The 20892-nt window shown below is 40.3% G+C and overlaps 1 protein-coding gene across 1 annotated transcript in view; it reads right to left on the bottom strand.

Moving 5' to 3' along the window:
* DENND6A (DENN domain containing 6A) overlaps positions 1 to 16053 on the bottom strand; it is a 30127-nt gene extending 14074 nt beyond the window's left edge. Inside the window, exons 1-10 of the mRNA XM_063291735.1 lie at positions 15695 to 16053; positions 13364 to 13402; positions 13244 to 13286; positions 9679 to 9791; positions 8596 to 8676; positions 7066 to 7171; positions 6608 to 6687; positions 5723 to 5785; positions 2513 to 2568; positions 1247 to 1369 (exon numbers count right to left, since the gene is read on the bottom strand). Coding sequence (XP_063147805.1) covers positions 1247 to 1369; positions 2513 to 2568; positions 5723 to 5785; positions 6608 to 6687; positions 7066 to 7171; positions 8596 to 8676; positions 9679 to 9791; positions 13244 to 13286; positions 13364 to 13402; positions 15695 to 15883 — 893 coding nt within the window. The 5' untranslated portion in view covers positions 15884 to 16053. The remainder of the gene's footprint in view (positions 1 to 1246; positions 1370 to 2512; positions 2569 to 5722; positions 5786 to 6607; positions 6688 to 7065; positions 7172 to 8595; positions 8677 to 9678; positions 9792 to 13243; positions 13287 to 13363; positions 13403 to 15694) is intronic.
* Positions 16054 to 20892: the final 4839 nt, after the last annotated feature.

Raw genomic sequence — 20892 nt, 5'->3', positions numbered from 1 at the left:
TGTAAGGGATAAAGCATGGCTGAAACCATGAACAAAACCAAAGTGCATCATCGTTGGTTAAAGTGAAAAAAACTGGCTGACTAAAACACTGTGATCAATACAGGGAAAATGTACACTTGTGTGGACAGAATAAAAAAAACAGTCTGCCTTGATGCATAACATAACAAGAAAGGAAACATCCATGGTGACCTGCTGCCTCCAGTTAAAATTGCCTGTCCTTCTCACAGTTGTCTGGTACCTTTTTTTAAAGTTAGCTTTTGCTTATTACGGTCTATACTTATATAATTAAAAAAAGTATCGACACAAACACAAGTATTATGTAACCTTAATTACACAACTGGTTATACTGGAAGCTAACCCATTTACTACCTTTTTATTAAAAATTCCTCAGTGAAGAACACACACATTTTAAATACCAGTTATTGAAACCTACCTCATCCCCTATCCAACTTCTACTATGGCATTTAACCAAATAATAAATTCATGAAAAATTGAGTTGAGAAAAAGAAAAGGAAAAAACCCAAACCATCATTCCCGGATTAAACATTGCAGACCTATGTGAAGCAGCCTGGCTTTACTTCAACCAAGAGTTTTAAGCACTAGGAACAACGTGGTTCTCTTTGTTCAAGTGGAGCAGTGATGGCCTTTGCTCATCACTTCATCTGCCTTGACTGGTGCTTGCGAAGAAGCCTCTTCTCATCTTCCGGTTGTCAAGAATCAGTTGAGGCAGGTAAAGTAATGTGGCAACTCTCCTTCACTCAAAATGCAATGGAACCACATTTCTTGAAGCAGCTTTGAAATCATGGTTTTGCTTTCGGAAGCAGCTTTGAAGATGAAAATGATGAAAGCAGCATCACCGTACTCTGATGCAAGCTCTCCCCCTTTGGTGCATGTGTGTGGCATCCCTAATGCATGAACAAGAGGCGGTGCCTGTGTCACAACATTGCTTTTGTCATTCTGTCCCCTTCAGCTTCTAAGCTTACCTGCATATTTAGGGACACATCACACTAAGAGATGATCTGTTTAATTGTTGTTTTTGGAATAAACTATCACTAACTGGGTTCATCCACAATGCTAAAACATAAAAAAGCATCCAGTATTATGGCTTACAGCCTCCGATCCAAGTTTTCCTTCAGTTTTTTTTAAATAAAAACTTAAAGGCTTTTATTCGGGTACACCCTTCCCACTTTGTGACTCACTGTGAAAGCCCCATCATGTAGCTTTTTAAAATCCTCCATATGTTTACCTCACAAGTGCCAACACAGTTTCTGAAGATTCTGATGGTGATGGTGCCATGACAACTAATGGTTCCCCTAACAACACTAGTTCCCACAGCATCTGGATGTGAAAGAACACTGGCGAGAAACATCTGAAACAGATTCACAAGAAAAAAGACTTTTTTCCTTGCCCTACTTATAGCAGAGACAGCAGAACCAAAAAGAAAGAAGACAAATGCAGTGAGAAATAAATGTGCGACTGAAATATAATCTTGGCTTGCGCCCTCAAGAGTCTAAGACAGAATGATTATCATACCTTCTTGAAAAAAAACAGAACTCAGAAAAGCTATGCAAATAAAGTGGGATTTGAACTTCTGATTCAAACCACTCATTTATCAGCTGCCCACTTTTGGCCAGACTATCAGGATGTCAAAGATGAATTTACTCCATTCACTATGGAGATTACACAGAGCTAAATTCTCTAGAAATGACTTCCTGACTTTCTCACTGGAAACACTATCTGGACACTTTCTGAAATACAGCACAACAATTTGCATAAAGGGAGCAAAGAAAACCTGCAAAAGGGGCTGCTTTTCTAATTAGCAGTTACAGTTCCTCTCTGACCACCTGTAGACTCACCTCACACAAAAAGAAATCTGATCAAATGCCAATAACAATAATATATTAAAGTTAATGATTACAATGTGAATCAACCAAGGATAGGTAATTTTCTTGGGCTGGGGAGTTATCCTGAGCTCAAAAGAACATTAAGCAGCTGCATGCCCCCCCCATTCTGTCCCCACCCCTACAACACATGGTGGAAAATCTTTAATCTCTACTAATCCAAACAGTGGGTAAGATTCATGCTTTCTCATTATTAGAGACAGGATTAAAGTTTCTTTAAAAGTTCTTCATTAGTGATTGTAATCAAGATGCTGTTTCTCTACAGCTAAAGGAAAGGGAATAGCTATCTGCTTTTATTGCCCAAGGCAGTGCGAGCAGGAGGGCCAACCAAGTAGGAAAATGGACAGGAGTGTTTCTTGTGACAGCAAGACAAACAGCTACACCCCATGCAAAGATGCATGTAACAAATAAAAACATTATGTTTCATAGGATGATCTCTTATCTCAATGTCTCTTTGCTAGTTAATCAATTCACACTTTCAGCTCCTGAAACTCTTTGATATAATTTTATTATTCAAATTTAGTTACCGCCCATCTCCCCCAAAAGAGGTATACACATACATAATGTGTGATCTTCAAAGAAATCAAACCAAGATGCTTTTCAGTCTTTACCTAAAGAGATCTACTTCATAGACAGTAGGCAAAGCAATGGAGATTTGTGAATCTACCTAAAAAAAGACAAAAAGTTTGTGATCAGAGTAGCACCAGACAACAGAATAAAAAGTAATGTGCACAATGCTATCTTTGCAACAATAATGGTCTCTTATAATAAGCTTATCACATAGGTCTGTAAAGTGCCCCTCACTAGATGCCCTACTTTCTTCATTTCTCAATTTGTATATCACCTCAGTTACAAAGTGACTCCGGGCAGTTTACATAGCAGGATTAAAACATCCAGTAAAAAAAAAAAACAAGTAAAAATACATGGCACATATCAAGGAAGGGTAACTAAACAAACCACCATCAGAGAGCAGATCGCTACACCCTATCCAGGGCTGTTGAACAACCAGGCTTTTATGGCTTTACAAAAGCCCCAAAGAGTCAGACCCACACAGTCCTCAGAGGAATGCTGTTCCTCAGCATCTACTGAGAAGATGTATCTCCTGGGTCCCACAAGATGACAATGCTTTATAGCTGGGATCTGCAGTGCACCAACTTGTCCAGAACTTACCACCTGGGCAGAAACAACAGTAGTAAGACTGGCCTACTGGTAAATAGTGATGTGACGTTACATGGGCAAAATTGGGAGCATGCTCTACCTATCAATCATGTGGCTGTATTCTGGACCGGTTGTAGCTTGAGTGGTCTACAAGCTCCACATAGAATATACTGCAAGAGTCCAAACAGGTGATTATGGCATGGGTGACTCAATCCAGGAAGGGACACAACTTGCACACAAGATAGCCATGGCTGCCACCAGAGCCACGAGTCTACAGCACATATTTGCTTCTAAACAACTAAGATTTCTTCCACTTGAATCACTTCTTTAATGAATGCACTACACCACCCTTCCCCAGGCTGCATGGCTTTTGCTGAAAATTCTGTGAGTTGAAGTACACACATCAGAAAGGTACCCAAGGGGAAGACAGCACTAAACTTGCTGGTAAAGCCTCTTTGGGGAATCTTATGCTAATTAATTAATTAATTAATTAATTTCTATAGCCGCCCATCTCAACAAGTGACTCTGGGCTGCTTACATTATCCTTTCCTTAACTCGCCTTTCAAGCCCAGACAGTTTTCACCCAGGTACAATACACATCTGAGATGGACAAATTTGAACTTGCTACAATGAATGTAAGACAAGAAGTAATGGGTAGAAGCTTTATAGTTAGATATCCAAAGTTAAACTAAGGAGGAATTTTCTGATTGTGAGAGCTATTAAGCAGTGGAACAGCCTGCCTCCTGAAGTTGTGGGTGCTCCATCACTGGAGGTTTTCATGAAAAAACTGGGCAGCCATTTGTCCAGAATGGTATGAAGATTCCTGCATTGGGCAAGGGGTTGGACTAGAACACCTCCAAGGTCGCTTCCAACCCCATGATTCTATGATGAGAGAAGGCTTGAGAGCCCTTTATAACCACCTGTAATCCTGCAGTACCCTGACCAAAATGTGATCTGAGCTTCATCTAAGTCCTATTAATGAACAGTCCTGATTAAACAAACAACACACAAAATGATATAGTGTGTCATATTGGTTTTCGTTATAAAAGAAAGTTACCTGTCACTTTCTTATCCTGTCTCTATAGGCATCTTGATCCCTTTGATTCAGTCTGGTCTGACCCTTTCTTACCCCTTGGTGCTGGAGCAGACAATACTGGCTGCTGCTACTCCAGCCACACTTCCTGGCTTCTGCTGCTTCCACCCAAGGCCTCTCTCAGTATCTTTTCTTGACCCTGCTACTTCTCACTCCCAGCCTCCTTCACCCATTGCACTCTGTTGCCTCCTCCTCTCTTTAGCTGGGACAGATGCTGCTCTGCCTGTTTTCTGCAGGTATGGCTGGCTGTTGACTCTGACAGACCACAGCTGTGCTGCAATCAGCCCAGCCTTCAAGGTCCCCTCCTGGGGCCCTTCGACCTTGCCATTCAAAAAAGTGGGGGGAAGGGAACACTAACCAATTTTCTCTCCCTTCCTCATTCTTCTAGCTTAGTCCTCTCTCTAGGGACACAGCCCATTATCACCGAGCTTTCTGCTATGTTGTGACCTCCAGGGACTTTACCCCACTTGGGCTCCCTGGCATCATCCAGTCTACTACCTATTCTTTTCCCACCCGTCGGCTGAGTCTGCTGCACCCAAATGCCTCTGGGATTTCCTCTCCAGCTACCAAGGCCTTTCCCCCTCTCATCCTCTGTCACTCACTCACACATGCTGCTGGCTACAGGTTGCTCACTCCCACAGCATCTTTGGGCTTGCTTTCTTGCTCCTTGCATTCTTCTTTCCATCTCTTTTCTTCTTCTGTCTTTTCATACTTTGAAATCCAGCCCTAACTATCCCACAAGCAGGAAAGCTCCCTTTTTGAAACAGCAGCATACCTTTTAAAGGGAATGTCTCTCTCCTCCAAGGTGGGCCCTTCTCAATCTATCAGAGGAAAGGAAATGAGAGTTTTCGCCTCCACAGCCATCCTCTTACAGTGCTATTTGTTTAACCAGAATCTCCTTCTCTATTAATCAGGCTCGGATGAAGCTCTGTTCATCTTCTCCGTTGCTGTATTGCAGGATTATAGATCATTTGCAATTTTTTTCCTCACCCCTTTTGGGCAACAGAGAACAGAAGGACAAGGTGCAGTAGGCTGAAGTAGCATGAGACCCCCATTTTTCTCTTAATGGCAGGAAGCTGATTTTAAATGGATGGGCTGAAAATAAATGACATCAGCAAGATGTATAAAAGTGAAAGAATGCTCTGGAATGATAAAATCCCCTCAACATTTAAATTCTACTACATGACTTCTAAAATATGAAATGTTTGCAGGGTAGGATCAACTCACAGGAGGAGTTCTTAATAGCCCAACCTTTCCTCCTGGGCTAGTCTTCCTCTGAGGCTGAATAGCTTATGTTTGCTTAGCCTGAAATGCCTCCTTGCTTCAGCTCCCAAGACTCATGGTTGACAGAGCAACTTGTTTTGGCAAATACTATAACATTAAGTAGCATTCTCTGATTTATCTCCACCCCGAAAAATTGTAAGCTTTCAGTTTTTGTTTCTCCCAGCTATATAACTTTACTAGCTTACTTAACAAAATATACTTGAGAACTTGGACTAACATGCTAGGAAATGAAATGTTTGAAGTTAGACCTTTGTACTGAGGGAGCATTGATCTGCTAGTGAGCTACCTGGTGCGTCAACTGTAATACTTGGGTTGTTCCAGGCTTGTCGTGGCAGGTAGGAATCCGCACCTTAGAAAAGAAACATAAGATGCTATGTATACATCATTCAGAATACTAATCACTCCAAATGTTAAACTTTGGCAAAATATTACTTTAGCCCACTGTTTCTCAACCTTGGCAGCTTTAACATGTGTGGACTTCAACTCCCAGAATTCCCCAGCCAGCAATGCTGAGTTAGCCTTAATTACTTCAGAAAGTAATATTTTGCCAGATTTACATCTGTGAAAATATATTGCTCTAAATATGTGCTTGTGAGAGAGAAATAAATCCTACTGAAATAACTAAAATCATTCATAATGTTGTTTAAGTCATAATCTGTAAGTGCTGGCCCTGTGAGAAACCTGCAATCTCCACAGCAGTCATCTAGAAACCAAAGTCCAGCAGTACCATTTGAAACAGCTATTTATGTTGTTGAAGAAGGGAAAACATTCTGCTTAAATAAGCTCATAAAAGTCTCATACACAAATCAACTAAATAACTACAAACAATATCAGATGACATTGCATAGTCCAGCAACAACTGACGTGCATGCTTAAGTCTCTCCCACAATAACCAATTAAATTTAGTGCTCAACTAGAGTGGACTCCATACATCCTTCAGAGGCAAACAAATGTATCTCTTTAAATGACAGGTCTACACAAGAAAAAATACTGATTTATAGAACACATTATTCCTTAAGAATTTACCTATATCCAGCTCTCCTTTAGGTATTCTTTTCCTCTCTCACTTGCGCAAGTATGAAATAAATACACATTTATAGGACTAAGGCTATATACAAAAACAGACATGGTTGGCTGAATTCAAACAACAATGGAAGAAGTTTAAAATTACCTTCATTACAATGCCCATAATAGGTAAATAAAGAGTTTTCCCTGGGACCGGCAGTGGCCATCGATCCACATCACTACAAGCTAAACCGGAGGAAGAATAATCAGACTTGCACACAAAAAGACATTTACAACAGTGCTCCCTAACCTCTGTGAATAAAAAGAGTTATCCACTGACTTAAATCTATTCAGGTTCATCTAATAGTATCAGTTCTAATCTGGATCAGCTGACAAACTGGCAACAGCACCCTCCCCAACCAATATATCTCTGACATAGCAATTTTGAAGCCAAAGTCACAGTGCTCTTCCACTACTGTTTACAGATTTCAAACTGGTGCAAATGTGCAATCAATCTTACACATTACGAGTCCCCTTTTTGGGAGAGATGGGCAGTGATAGAAATTTGATAAATAAATAAAATTTGAAAATATACAATATCACTAAACCATCAATATTACCAACCTGCTTCCAAGAAAGGTTCGTTTTTCTCAAAATATTCAGGTGCAATTTGTCCAAGCACAGTGTTAAATAAGTGAATATAAGGTAGCTTGCTGATCAGAACTAAAGACTATAAGAGAAGCAAAATAATTCATGATTAGAAAACCACTGCAATTTATATTAAATAACAAATTAGTTCCTCACTAAATTCAGGTATTTGTCTATTCTATAGCCCACCCAACTCAAAACACTCTGGGCATAGTTAGCACTGAGAAGTTTTTTTACAGAATATAAAAAGTAGGAATAGTCTTGATTCATATTAATGCAACTACTATGTAGATGATACATTACAAACATTTGTATCACACCCTTACTGAATTTCTGGTGTTTAAGGATACGGGTTGGCACAGAAAATAAGAACGATGAGTGCTTTCCCCGGCGGAGTAGCTGTATTCAGTGACTGTACTAAACCATGGTTTTGTTGAATAGGCCACAATGACTATAGTGACCTGTCATGTTAAGCCATAAATCATGGATTATAACCTGCAATGGCAGGATTCACATGAAACACTAAGCCAAATCCAAGCCAAGTAAATAAACCTTAGAATGACATCTGAATTCTGCCACTGTTTTCCCATGCAATTTGCCCATCTTCAGTTGCTTTCCCCCTCAGTAACAGTTTAAATATATTTTTCTGTTATACAACATGCATTTGAAAGTGTATACTGTATGCTTTTACTTCTAAGGGGGATATATTCACAGACTTTACAAGCTGATTAGACCGACATTTCCCAATGTGATTCAAGTGGGAACACTAAAATTGTGTGATCTCATAAGAATTCAGCTATTTTTTAAACAAATACATTTTAAAAGTATTCTTTATTTAATTTGGGGAACCCATGAACATCTTTGGGAAGGGGCACATATGTTAATGTGCCCACTGTAGCCACCTCAGTTAATGCGTGGTCCATACATTTTTTGATAATGTCAGCTTCATATACGAAAAGAATAACAACTGTAGAACAGGATAGCGGATAAGGCAATCTGTTTGTTTTGCCTTTTTTATTATTAATTTTTGGTTCCTTCGAGTCAATGTTGACTCGTGTTGACTGCCTGGGCTAGTCCCTGCAGTTTTCTTGGCAATATTTTAGAGGTGGTTTGCCCTTGCCTTCTTCTCAGGGTTGAGAGAGAGTGACTGGCCCAAAGTCACCAACTGGCTTTGTACCTAAGGTGGGACTAGAATTCACGGTCTCCCAGTTTCTAGCCTGATGCCTTAACCGCTACATCAAATTGGCTCTCACTCAGTTTGCCTATGGATACCTAATTTCATTTTCTATAACCCAAATCACTGTACAGCAGATAGCATTGTGGTTTAAGTATTCTGGCCTTTAAGATTAGCCCATGTAATGTGTTTAAGACTGAGGAGTGAATACACACTCCTTAATCTTAAACATATTATATGGGATGTTTGCCACTGATTTAAACGGAGTTTACTTTTTTTGTCTAAGTACATTTAGAAGGCAACCATGAACAATTCAGCTAAAGTTAAATTACCTTCTGGAAGTAACCTCGCTTTAATGTCTTGTCTTGTACTTGTCTAAAATACACATATCCATAAAAATATGCAGGATCCTTCTGTAAAGAAAAAGAAAACATTCCAAAACACTGAATACTTTCTGCATAATGCTGAGTGCTTAGCAGGTAATCTTTAAGAAACTTTGATTAAAAACACATGAGGATTATTCAGGATATTTACATTTTCAGATGTGATGCCACTGTAAACATATCATCAAACACATCTAGATCATGCATATGGAAATTAAGAAACCTATTATACTACAGGAGCTAACAGTTCTACAATTACACTACAACATTCCCTATATATACTTGGTGTCTCAACATCTTTGATATATACAGAAGAGCAATGAGAACCATTACAAGATCATCTGCAACCTGTCACAGTATTATGTCACCTATGAAAAATCTCTATGAAGCAAAAAAAAAAAAAAAAAAAGGTATTCTCCCCCATTTAATTAACACTATAGGAGTTTTGGACTACAACTCCTATCACCTTTAGAGAATGTATCCAGAGGGCCTTATGTTGAAGAAGACTGCACTGCACTAAAATTTTAATGTGTTTACAATTTAATAGTTACCAGAAATTGCACAAGCGTTTTGACCTTTTCCCTGATACCGTCTGCAAGCACCTGAATGTGTTGGGTATGTCCTAGGACCAGCTGGAGCTCAACACTTCCCAGAATTGTCTGCAAAGTTCGGGACAAAGGGCTACCTGAAGTCTGAAGCAGCTGGATGTAGTTAACATTATAACCAGGTTCCAAAAGAATTAATTCTATATACAACTAAAGCTGTTTCAATGATTACTATTTTGGCAGGAAGGATAATTAGTATGTTCTTTTTTTTAATCTTTATTAAATTAATAATTAGTATGTTCTTCATTAGAGGAGTTCGTAATGTTATGGGTCACGTGATACAGGACAATACGAGCAGTGCATTAAGCGATGTCTTATAAGGAACAAAACTTACAATTTCATCATTAAGTACCACCACAATAACGTCTGTTAGAATCAGAAAGGCACTATCATGTCTGGACAAGATAAAACATCCTACTTTCCCAACCTTCAAGTAAATGGGCAGGTCTCTGTCCAACTGATCCAGTAAACAGTGCCACGAAAGCTTTCTGCTAGAAGACTGCCGAAACCTAAAACAAAATTGTGTGTTTCCAAGGCAACCTGAGCCAAAAAGGAAAGAGGAGAAAAACAGCAAAGTACTATACTGAGTTGGTAATATTTAAAAAGAGTATCTGTGCTTCTAACAAATAGTAGTAATTTTTTTAAATGCTCCCTAAAGGCCAAGGACAATTCTATCCCTTCCAGGTGGCTGCATGCACAAAAATCAAACCTACAGTGCTTCATTGGAGAAAGGCTGATGAAGCAAACATCTGATGTCTTCTGCTGGAAGACTCCCTACTTGACCAGTCCAAGTATGATGCTGTCTTCTCTTACTGAATAAGCACAATCAAATACTATAGGTGCTGCAAATACAGGTAGTCCTCACTTAACGACCACAATTGGGATCAGAATTTTGGTTCCTAAGCGAAGCAGTCATTAACCCAATTTTATGACTTTTTTGCAGTGGTTGTTAAGCGAATCACCACAGGCATTAAGCAAACCATGTGGTTGTTAAATAAATCATGTGGTTCCCCATTGATTTTGCTTGCCACAAGCTGGCTGGGAAGGTAAAAAATGGTGATCACAAGACTACGGGATGCTGTGATGGTCATAAATGTGAACCAGTTGCCAAGTACCCAAATTGTGATCACGTGACTGTGGGGAAATGCTGTAACAGTCGTAAGTGTAAGGACCAGCCACAAGTCGGTTTTTCCAGCACCGTCGTAAGTCTGAATTCTCATTAAATGAATGGTTGTTAAGTGAGGACTACCTGTAGTACCCTTTTTCTCTTTTTCTACCAAGCAGGGGCATCCACAGGTAATCATCTTAAAAAGGAAATCCCAGGTAAGCAACCTTTTTTCCACAAGACTGAAATAATTAATTTAAACTGTCTTCATAAATACCTAGGAAAGATATGACAATAATCCAGTAGGAATTATATGGTTTGATCAAATATTCCTGAAATATCATTAAATCATTTTCATATTGATTCATATATATCCAATATATTTGAGCAACCAATTGGACCAGTCACTCTCTCTCAGCCCAATTCACCTCACAGAGTTGCTGTTGTGGGGAAAATAGGAGGAGGAAGGAGTATTAAGTATGTTTGCCGCCTTGAGTTATTTATAAAAAAAAAAATAAAGGCGGGATTGAAAATAAATTTAAAAAATGTTTAATCCAAAAAGCAAACTCTATCTAAAGTATTTCTGGTAAGTGGACTACAGGAAAAAAAAAAATCTTCCTCTGAAGTAACATATAAATACTCTAAATGCCACTAAGGAATTGCAACATAGCTAGGACCAAGGTAGAATGCTTATATGGGAGTATACAAAATAATTAATTCCTACACTCTTACTTTGAAAGAGTTTATGACGGAACATTTTACAGACTCGGAGTCCAAACCAAGTCAAACCCTCTCAGGCATATTCTGAGCCCTTTCCTCAGAAGTTCCATTAATGTTCACACAATAAAAGTAGTGAAGATGACGACTCCTTTTATTTTTGAAAAATTAAGAAGAATAGCATAGATAATATTTACCAAATTGCTGACAAAAAGAAAACCCTGTAACCTACATTCCAGGCAAACAGTACAAAGCATTTGTAACAACTGACAAGCATTTTACATTTATTTTAAAAAAAAACATTTTAATATATTCAGTAATTTATAAACATATTAGTTTTATTTAAGTAACTTTCTGCAGCCTTACACTTAGGTCCCTACCTAAACTGCTGCTCTGGGCTGGAGATGAATCTGAATCCTTTTGAATATTATAAAATATTCTTAGCCATGGTGTCCTCAGTTAACCATGATTATGCTAAAATGATGACACAAGTGCCTGTCCTGATGACTCACAGCATTTGTATGATGATGTGATCACACACATGTAATTTGCCTCTCCCTGTTTGCTTTCTATGGATGCCCACATTCTTAACTATCCTTTGTAATGTTATGTGTGTTGCCCTCAAAACTGTATAACCACCTTACTTAATTTAAGGCAGTTAAATCAGCCCAACAAACTGTAAATAGATAGCTTGAATATATACCAACTCTACAATAAAAATCAAGAAATGTATTGTACAAAATATGAAATAACCTCATAGTTGCAGTTTGTAATCAGTTAGAGCCAACAACTGCAAATAATTCACCATATAAAATTCCATGTTCTACCACCACAAATACTTCAAGAAGTTTCTTTTCACACACACCAGGAGCAAGCAATTTAAAACTTTTGCTAAGCGGTTTCTAATAATTAAGTTATCTGTAGGATTCTTACTCTCAGTGTAGATTAAATCTATTTTTATGTTAATGGATTTAAGAAGTTTCCAATACTATGCATATGTACTTAGGAGCAAGTGTCACTGACTTCAATAGGGCTTGCTTCTGAATAGGTATACACAGGATTGTGCTAGCAGCCTAGCATATTGAAACCGCAATCATTGTGTCTAGGACATCTGCTGTGCGGGCGGTGGGGGGGGGAGACAGTCAATGAAATCCAAATGACAGGTGCAAGAGGGCAACTGAAGCCCCACCCCTTTTGACATATGTTGCACACATCACATAGATTAAGAAGGGGCAGAGCTTTGATTGCCACACTGTCCCCACCATTTTGATATTGCTGACACTCCTCTGGATGCCCCTTTTTGCATCTCTGCATTGCCATGGTTGGGTTTACACTCAGTGCTAAGTTATGGTTACCTTAACCACAACTTAGCGAATAGATTAAAACTGGCTGGATTGGCACAAAATGCTAAGTCACACTTTACAACCTAACAGGGTTGTAACTGGGTTCTCATTAATATGCAATGTAAAAAAAATACCAAATAACTTTATGGCTTAGTATGATGCATGATTTCAGCCTATAATGAATATTAAGAGGACTATGTGAAGCATTTAGAGCAGCATTTCTCAACCTCGGCAGCTTGAAGATGTGTGGCCTTCAACTCCCAGAATTCTGGCTGGGCATGCTGGCTGGGGAATTCTGGGAGTTGAAGTCTACACATCTTCAAGCTGCCGAGGTCGAGAAACACTGATTTAGAGGAAGCTTCTGAAGCAAGCAAAGTACTTCTCAAAATTTCCTGCTTGGAGTATTGAGGTTGTCACACTTCTCAGAAGCTGAGCATGGCCTTTTTGAGGCTCTTTCCAGGTCTTCAGGGCAGACATGTGCATGTACAGAAGGCACTTCTGCTAGAGAAGGCTTCAAAGCCGTGACCCTGAACCTTTCAGTCTTCAGCCATCTGAATACTGCAAGCAGTTGTAGAGAAATTCCTCTTCCAAATATTTTGCATAGTCCTAGTATCCAATTAAATCTTCTAGCACAGCAGCTTCCTAGGTTCTGACTGTCTGTGAAGTGCTCAGACAAAAATGTACTTATGATACACTCCATATTCCACTTAAAACTGTGAAATAAAGACAAAATAAAAACAGCTATTCATTGCATAGTTCTAGCTAAACAGAAATATTTTATTTCATACATACAAATGTATATGTAAGTAACATACATATCTGATTACCTGAATTGGAATCTGGGAAAGACAAATAGCAAATATTGGTTTTCTAGGGGAGAAAAATAGAAGTTACATTTTGGAGGGGAAAATATATTTTATAAATGTCTTTTTAACAGTTTTACTCACCTCTTTATCTGTAAGTTTTGAATGCTGCGGATATATTACCTGTAAATAATAAAGAGTTTTCATCAGTTGAGGAAAACGGGTGCTCTACTGATTTTGCAACTAGTGCACAGGGCCAGGCACCAACTTGACTGGGGCCCCAAAGTAGCACACATACTTCTAACCTCTATTCCTAAGTCAAAGATACTACATATTCAACACTAGTGCACCCAACAAGACTTTTCCTAATTAATATTTCCCCAAGCACTTCCAACAATAATCGTGTCAGATAAAAGACCTGTCATGCTTAAAAGTCTTTATAGCCTAATTTCACTGGTTTCCTAACACAGCTTGACATTTTACCATAAGCATAATATTTTGAAAAAAGGTGAGAAACTGCCACTTCTCAACTTGGGCCCCGAGCAGTTTTAAAAAACGGTGGGTGGGTGGCTGGAGGCCATTGCTCTTTTTGGGAAGTGTGCCCGCCTCTCTGTAAGAAAAGCAAAAGCAAGCTGGGAAATAAGGAGGACGGAGGAATGGCTAGAGCAAGCCTAATAGATTAGACTTCTGGAACTAGCTATAATATGTATGGGAAATTCCAAATGTGCTCATCAAATCCAAAAGCTCGCCAACTTGTGTCCTAGGTTACTTAATGCCAAGGAACCTGTGTTTATGGATGCTGTTGAAAAAATTGTGATTGCGATCTGTAACACAAGATGCTCCTAATTTTATTTAACTCAAACTTAAAATTTATTTAGTAAACACGTCAATTCCTTTTTCTTCTAACAGTTCTTAGAGCTGTAGAACACTTGATACTGGGTTATGATTTCTTCAACTGTTTTTCCTCTCCAGAGTGAAAAATTTGGGGCTAACTAATCTATTCGGCATTTAGTATCTGGTTGGAAATTATAGCAATTGAAATCTTACACATCTGGAGGGCATCAGGTTAGGAAACACTACTGTATTACAATCTTACAGTGATACCACTAGTGTGAGAAAACATACAGATTTTCCAACAATTCTATGGGGACCTCTCACAACTAGAGACCAGGGCAGATGAGAAGGGCAAAATTAGACGTATATTAAATGTAAGTCTAAGTTTATCAACACTATACTGCATTGAATAAAATTACCCTTTACCCCTATTCCTTTTCAACAACAAAAGCCATGGTTTTATTTCCAACTAGGCCTGCCCAGAGTAAACTCATGTTTGATACAACAACCTTAGTTAAGCTTTAAATGTGAAAATTAACTGGCCTGATTAGAGCTGATTCATATTTAACTCACTGCCACATGCACAATGACTCTTTATTTGGAATACAAAACCCGCCCAGTATAAATCACAAATGATTATTAGCTTCATACATGTATCCAGATATGGAACATTGTATTTTCAAAGGGTTTTCAAGGCAATTCATTTGTAACCGATTCATTCAAGTCCCAGATTATCTTCCATTTTCCTGTCTACCTCTGTTCCATTATTCCTTGGCTGTTCTTATCCCTTACCCTATGAAGGCACACAATTCAGCAAATATACTGTACAGTGACTAGAGAAGAAAAGCGAGACATGCAAACTGCTGCCCCTGTGATTGCACTGCTCCTCCTGGAAATTTGAACATATGCGTATCTTCACATGTGGTAGGCTTACTAAGCAAACATAAATTGTGGAATAACCATCAGCAACAAAACCCAATGGGTGGAGTCCTTCAGGCAGGTTCCTATATTTCTCAGGGATGTCACATTCTAAAAATTATAGCCATTTTGGGCACCACTTTTGGACAAAAAGCCATATAAATAATCAACACTACATAACTTGCCATAAGCAACCCCGAGCTCTTTAGAAGGGGAGAAACGCGAACAATAGACAAATACATTTCAAAGGCCGTTCCGTTTATTTTCCAGGCTGTATAAAAAACAATTCTTGTATTAAAGACTGGCCAATGAAAACCCCGTAACCCCAGAAGGGTTACCTATCATTCAAAGGCAAGCTTTCTTCTATTTTAACTTTCCACAGGAGGTGGAAGTGGCCCTCGCTGCCCTTTCAGTTCTGCAGACAGGAAAAACGCCGCGGCATTCCTGCGCCAGTTAGTTTGCTGCACCAAAGGGGAGAAGGAAGAGCCTCTCCTCCACGCTTTCTGGAAGCCTTTCCTCGGCAACGTACCCAAAACTGTTCAGCGCCGTCTCAACGGCCCGCATCTGATACAAGCACAGCGGAGAAAGGCTCCCTCCCCTCGGCCGGGTCTTGCTTCCTTCCCGGGGCAACGTTCGCGCAGAGCAGAACATCCTGCCTTGCCCGAGGACGGACTCGCGCGGGCGGAGTACCCAACGTAGGAGCCGGCGCGTCGCGTCACTCACCTCCACAGCCTGACCGAGCTCCAGATCAAAGCCCACCACGCACACGCAGTGCAACCAGGCCGAGAAACGGTCCCAGGGCAACACCGGGGGCGGCAAGGACGGACCGGGCGAGCCATCTTCAGCTTCCTCCGCCTCCGGAGAACCCGCCAATCCTCCGCTTCCGCTCTCGGCCGGCTTCTGCAGCGACATGGCGCTCAGCAGCGTTAGCCCCGCCGCCGCAGTCCCTGCACCGGCCGAGCGCCTCTCGTCCTCAATTTTAAGACGCGGCAGCGCCGCTTCTAGCCCCAACTCAAGGGGAAGAAAGGCCACACGACGCACGTCTTTTTGGGGCCGACACCGCCTCCCCGCTCTCTGTAGGAAAATCCACAGCGACTCGAGAGGAGGGAGATGGAAGAGTCCAAATTAGCAATGAAGGGGAAGGGAGCGAAGGGAGGGGACTAATCTACAGTTGCGCAGAGGAGAGTAAGCTTTAAGCCAGTGTAATACCAAGGGGAGGTGTTGAAAGGTTCTCCCCCTCCCCACCCCTTTCTGGCTACGGAACGTGATACATTATTTATGGAATTGAAAAGTTCTTGGGAAACAGCAATGTGCTATGGATGCGTGGAAAGCTCCTTTTGTCTTCGGCATCCCATTTGATTTTAGTCCAGAGCGTGCGGGTTCCCAAGTGTTTCTTGAATCAGAAGCGTCGGTACTCAAGCTTGGGGGACTGGAGGATCCCGACATTTGGTCTAGTCCTCTCCAGCGAGGCAGACTTCCCCTCTCCACTCTTCTGATGCTTCTAGAAGGACAGGATTTTTCTCCGCTTTGATGAAGTGGTGTACTGTAATTAAATGTGTTGTCTTCTAGACTTCATTTGGTAAAATGCATCAGAATCGCGGCTACAGCATTCACATGCACAGAAGATGGTTTTGAGTGGCTAAAATCCACATTAACTGAAGTATATATACAACCCAGACGCTCTCGTCCAGCCTTGGCTTCCAAGCCGAGGCTCGCCTAGACGCTCTAGCCCAGTCCAGTCTTGTCTCCAGATTCAAGCCTTGCCTAGATACCTCAACCCAGCCTTGTCTAGCCTCTGTGTACCAGCCTGATCCAGCCTGCGTGCCAGGGCGCAAATCTGAGTGTCCAGCCTCTCCTTGCCAGGCACTCTAGTTCCTTCCAGCCTTGCAGCTTCAGTCGGAGGATTGGCCAAGTTCCACCTTGCTGTCTTGCCTCAGTCTGCCCCTGCAGTGTTGCCTGAGTGTCCCTTGCCACCTGGGTGGACTTGATTGTTTATACAGTTTAATGTATTGCAAGAACTTTTGCTATTGTAAATAGTTAATTCAATAAAGAATTATATTAGTAATTCTGCCTGGCCGTCTCATAGTCAGAACAGGACAGTGTAATGAACCTATAAAATCCTGTCCAAATGAATGGGACTTGGAATTCACCCAAGGATTCCACTGTGTGTGTACCTTGGCTCAGGAACAAATTACCACTGCAAGTTAATTTGAAATTTCCCCCATGCATTGATGTCAATGAAGATTCTCAGTCATCCAGGTGGACTTGTCTGTAGGTTGAGTCATGGCAACTGGATTTCTTTCTTTTTGATAGAAACGTTTCGCTGCTTGTCCAAGCAGCTTCAGTCTGGGTAAAGGTTGGTGAGGGGACCCCATATTTGTCTTTCAGGGTGGCTGCATTGTCCCTACCCCTGAATGGCTGTTAATTGTGCCATGGAGGTGTGGATTGCCTTTGGGATGTCTTACTCCTAGATCCTTTGTTCATCCCCAAGTGGATCATTAAAGAGTGGCCTTCCTGGTGTCGTAATCTTCCTGGGGACTGATGAAAGAGCAGCATGAAAAATGGGTTGCCATGACTCAACCTACAGACCCTTGCATTGATGGAAATGAACCTTCTTTCCTCCTGATATAGGTGACTGCAGTCTTGGCTTTCCTGGAAAGAGGGTGGCAGTGGATCTACTCAGGTAGCATGGATCCTTTTTATCTCTCTTTTTCTCAAGGGTGTGGCAGAAAGCCAAAGACTCATTAAGGGCTCATTTTATGCAATTAACACCTTTTGCACTGCTGTACTGGGAAAGGTTTTCCCTTTTGTAATACAGGCGAGTTTTTAAAAAAGCCAATCTAATTTTTAAAAATAGGAAGTGTTGGCCAGAGCAGCTAGAGACCACAAAGGTGTTAGGCTACCACCCAAATTGACAAGTCAGCAGCAAACCAGAGCTGATTTTGGTTTCTGGATCATCTGACACCATTCAGATGGGTAAATGGCTTACCCATTGCTGGCACCAGATAGAGCTTAATGCTTCCTATCAGTGTGAGGTATTGGGGAAGAAAAGAAAAGACTAAGGCTTGTTAATATTGAAATCCATGAAGACATCAGGTTAAGCCATGGGTTGTTTACTAAGCCACAGGTGTTGGATTCATACAAGATACTAAGCTAAAGTCACATAATAGGGTGGAGTGTAATGTGTGAATCCAGTAAAAAAAAATTATAACAGGACTAAATTATAAGAACATGTCATCTAGCATACTGATTCCATTAAACAAATCTGAACAAACAAAAGTATTACAATAAGATGAAATGCACATTGCAGATATTTTAGTTCTTAGATAATCCTTCTAAGATTGCATTATGATACAGTATCAATTCCTGCTACTGTTTACTCAAAATATTTATTATTATTGTGCCAGATTATAAGCCTTTCTGGCATGGAGTTTAGTAGAAAGAAATTCTTACAACAATAATAATTTACATTTACTATCCTTCAGTCTAATCTGTATATTCCAAGTAAAAGGTTTTTTACCCATATATAATGCTGCCTCTTTCAAAGACTGAAATCATTAAATATTTGGCACTTTAATAGCAACCTACAATCAAAAGTTAAAACTTCATATTTATAAACATATTGCTGAGCCACACTACTATTATGCCTTTCACAGAGAGCAGGGGTGCACAGCGCCAAGGACTGTAGTTGGTCATTTTACGTGTGCTGAGGGGCATACTCCAAAACATAGATGGGCCTGGGAGGAAAAAGTGGGCAGAGTCAGAAAGCTAACAAAAACTGATTTGCTTTCAATTTTGATTTTAAAATTATTATGATTTAATGTAATTAAATACAATTAAACTGATTTATGTACTATATTTTGTATATATTATATAATCATGTACTATATTTTTCTCCATATATTACAGGCAACCATGAATTTAAGATGAACCTCCCCAGACAAAAGACCTGTCCAAAGCCCAGCTTTTCAACCTTGGTGTGCCAACTCTAGCTGAAACCAATTCTAGAAGCCCCATACATTACCCAATAAATGTGTGAAAAAAGTATATTAGTAATTGCTTGTAAAATGAAACATCCTGTTTCCAAAATTAATTTATATCCATCTTCATATACCAACTATTCCCTGTCTCACAGACAGAAACACAGAAATATACACATTCATATTCCCTCCCCTTTTCCCAATGAAAATAAGGAAATAAGGAACATTTAATAAGGAAATAATAAGAAATAAAGTAAGATGTAGATAGGCTAAGTGGAAAGGGCAGTTGTACTGAGAAGGGAAGGAAAATTAAAAGGGAATGGGGCCAGAAGGGATGGCAATGGTATGAGAGAAATGAAAAAAAGAGAAGCTCCCACTTCCAAGTAACAGCTAATAGTCAAGCTAATTTTCAAAGGCATCCACGTTGTCCAGTGGCAGTGCCTGCAGCCAGGTACATTCCTTTGTTTCAATCTAGTCTTCCTTCCTCTACAAATAAGGGATTTAATATTTTTCTATTTCTATCACGTTAGAACTCAAATACAGTGGCAACTTTTGGAAGCATCCTTGGTTCTCAGGTTTTTGTGACCCTGGCATACTGGATATGTTAACTTAAAAGCTCTGAGTCATGTTACAGTCATATGGAAAATTGTATTTTTATCATGGTATTCCCATTTAGGGTACACACCTGGGCTTGCCAGCAAATCACAGGTCTCCAGATACTTAACTCTAATTTCAGCTCTCAGATTTGGTAGAAGGTTAACACACCAGCTCAGCTAGATTTGAATCTTTATTGTAGACAGGAATGAAGCCACAGACATCATCGATGATTATCCACTGCAACACAAAGCAGTCAGTGCTTTGTGAATTGATCTGCTCCAGAGTTTAAACTCTAGGCTTCTTCCTCCCATTCTTCTGAATTATTGGATACATGGTGGATTCCTTGATGGCCTTGGGAGGCAGCTGAAATAAATTAATAGAACAGATCTCTCTAGCTTGGATTTATTTTATTTACTTTTTGTTTATAAAAGGTATAGGCTGTCTGATTCCTACAACTGTGGTCACTAGTTCTTGGTCTGTTGATTTGCTGGTTCCTGCCTGCCAGCCTCAGCCTTTACTCCTCAAATACCACCTCCTTCCATATTTTGTCTTCCCCTTCCCTCACTGAGTCTGGAAATGTCAGGTGCTTCTCCCCCTCTCTCCTCCTATTTGTGGGCAGCTGGAGAATACTCTGCTCCTCCTTCCATCCCGGTTCTTTCTTTTGTTTGGAGCTGGCAAGATCTCAAGCCTCTCTACCTTCACCTCACACTGCATAGCAGGAAGGAGTATGTGGGTTGCTATCTATTCTAGTCCTTCTTCAGGAACTCCCCCATCCCAGAACTCTCCCTCTCATCTTTGGGTGGGGTGGCCTCTCTCCCCCTCTCCTCTTTCTTATAGTTACACAGATATCTCCCTCCCTTTTCTCAATGAATTTCCACTCCCTGCAGAGCCTCCTGGCCAATCAGGTGGCTTGGGCTTCTGAGGGTATTGCAAATGGAACTGTCAAAGGAGACAGGATGTACTATACATCTCCCAAGAATGATCAGTGTCCAGAAAGCCCCTTCAATAATTCAAAACAGTCCAATCTGCCGCTTCACTGCCAAGTGTGAAGAATACATTCCATCCTGAATTCTTCCTCCTCAGGATGAGAAGATGCTAATATAGAAGTATGCAAGGGACAAGTAAGGCATTCCAGGACCAGGAGGGAACAATGGAAAATTGGTTTTATTTTCAGCATGGTTGAAAGTTACACAGAAAAAGCCCTAGGGCTTATCTGTTCGGTCGTAGGGAATGGCTGTGTGAAGGGGAGAAATACAGTAGAAAGCTAGATGAAATCTCCAACAATGCAGCAAGAGTAGGAGTGGGGAACCTCCCTGAATGTATCATTCAGTGGAACCTTTGTCA

This window comes from Candoia aspera, chromosome 2 (genome assembly GCF_035149785.1).
Source record: "Candoia aspera isolate rCanAsp1 chromosome 2, rCanAsp1.hap2, whole genome shotgun sequence".
Classification (NCBI taxonomy): domain Eukaryota; kingdom Metazoa; phylum Chordata; class Lepidosauria; order Squamata; family Boidae; genus Candoia; species Candoia aspera.
This window is presented reverse-complemented; position numbering and strand designations above follow the sequence as displayed.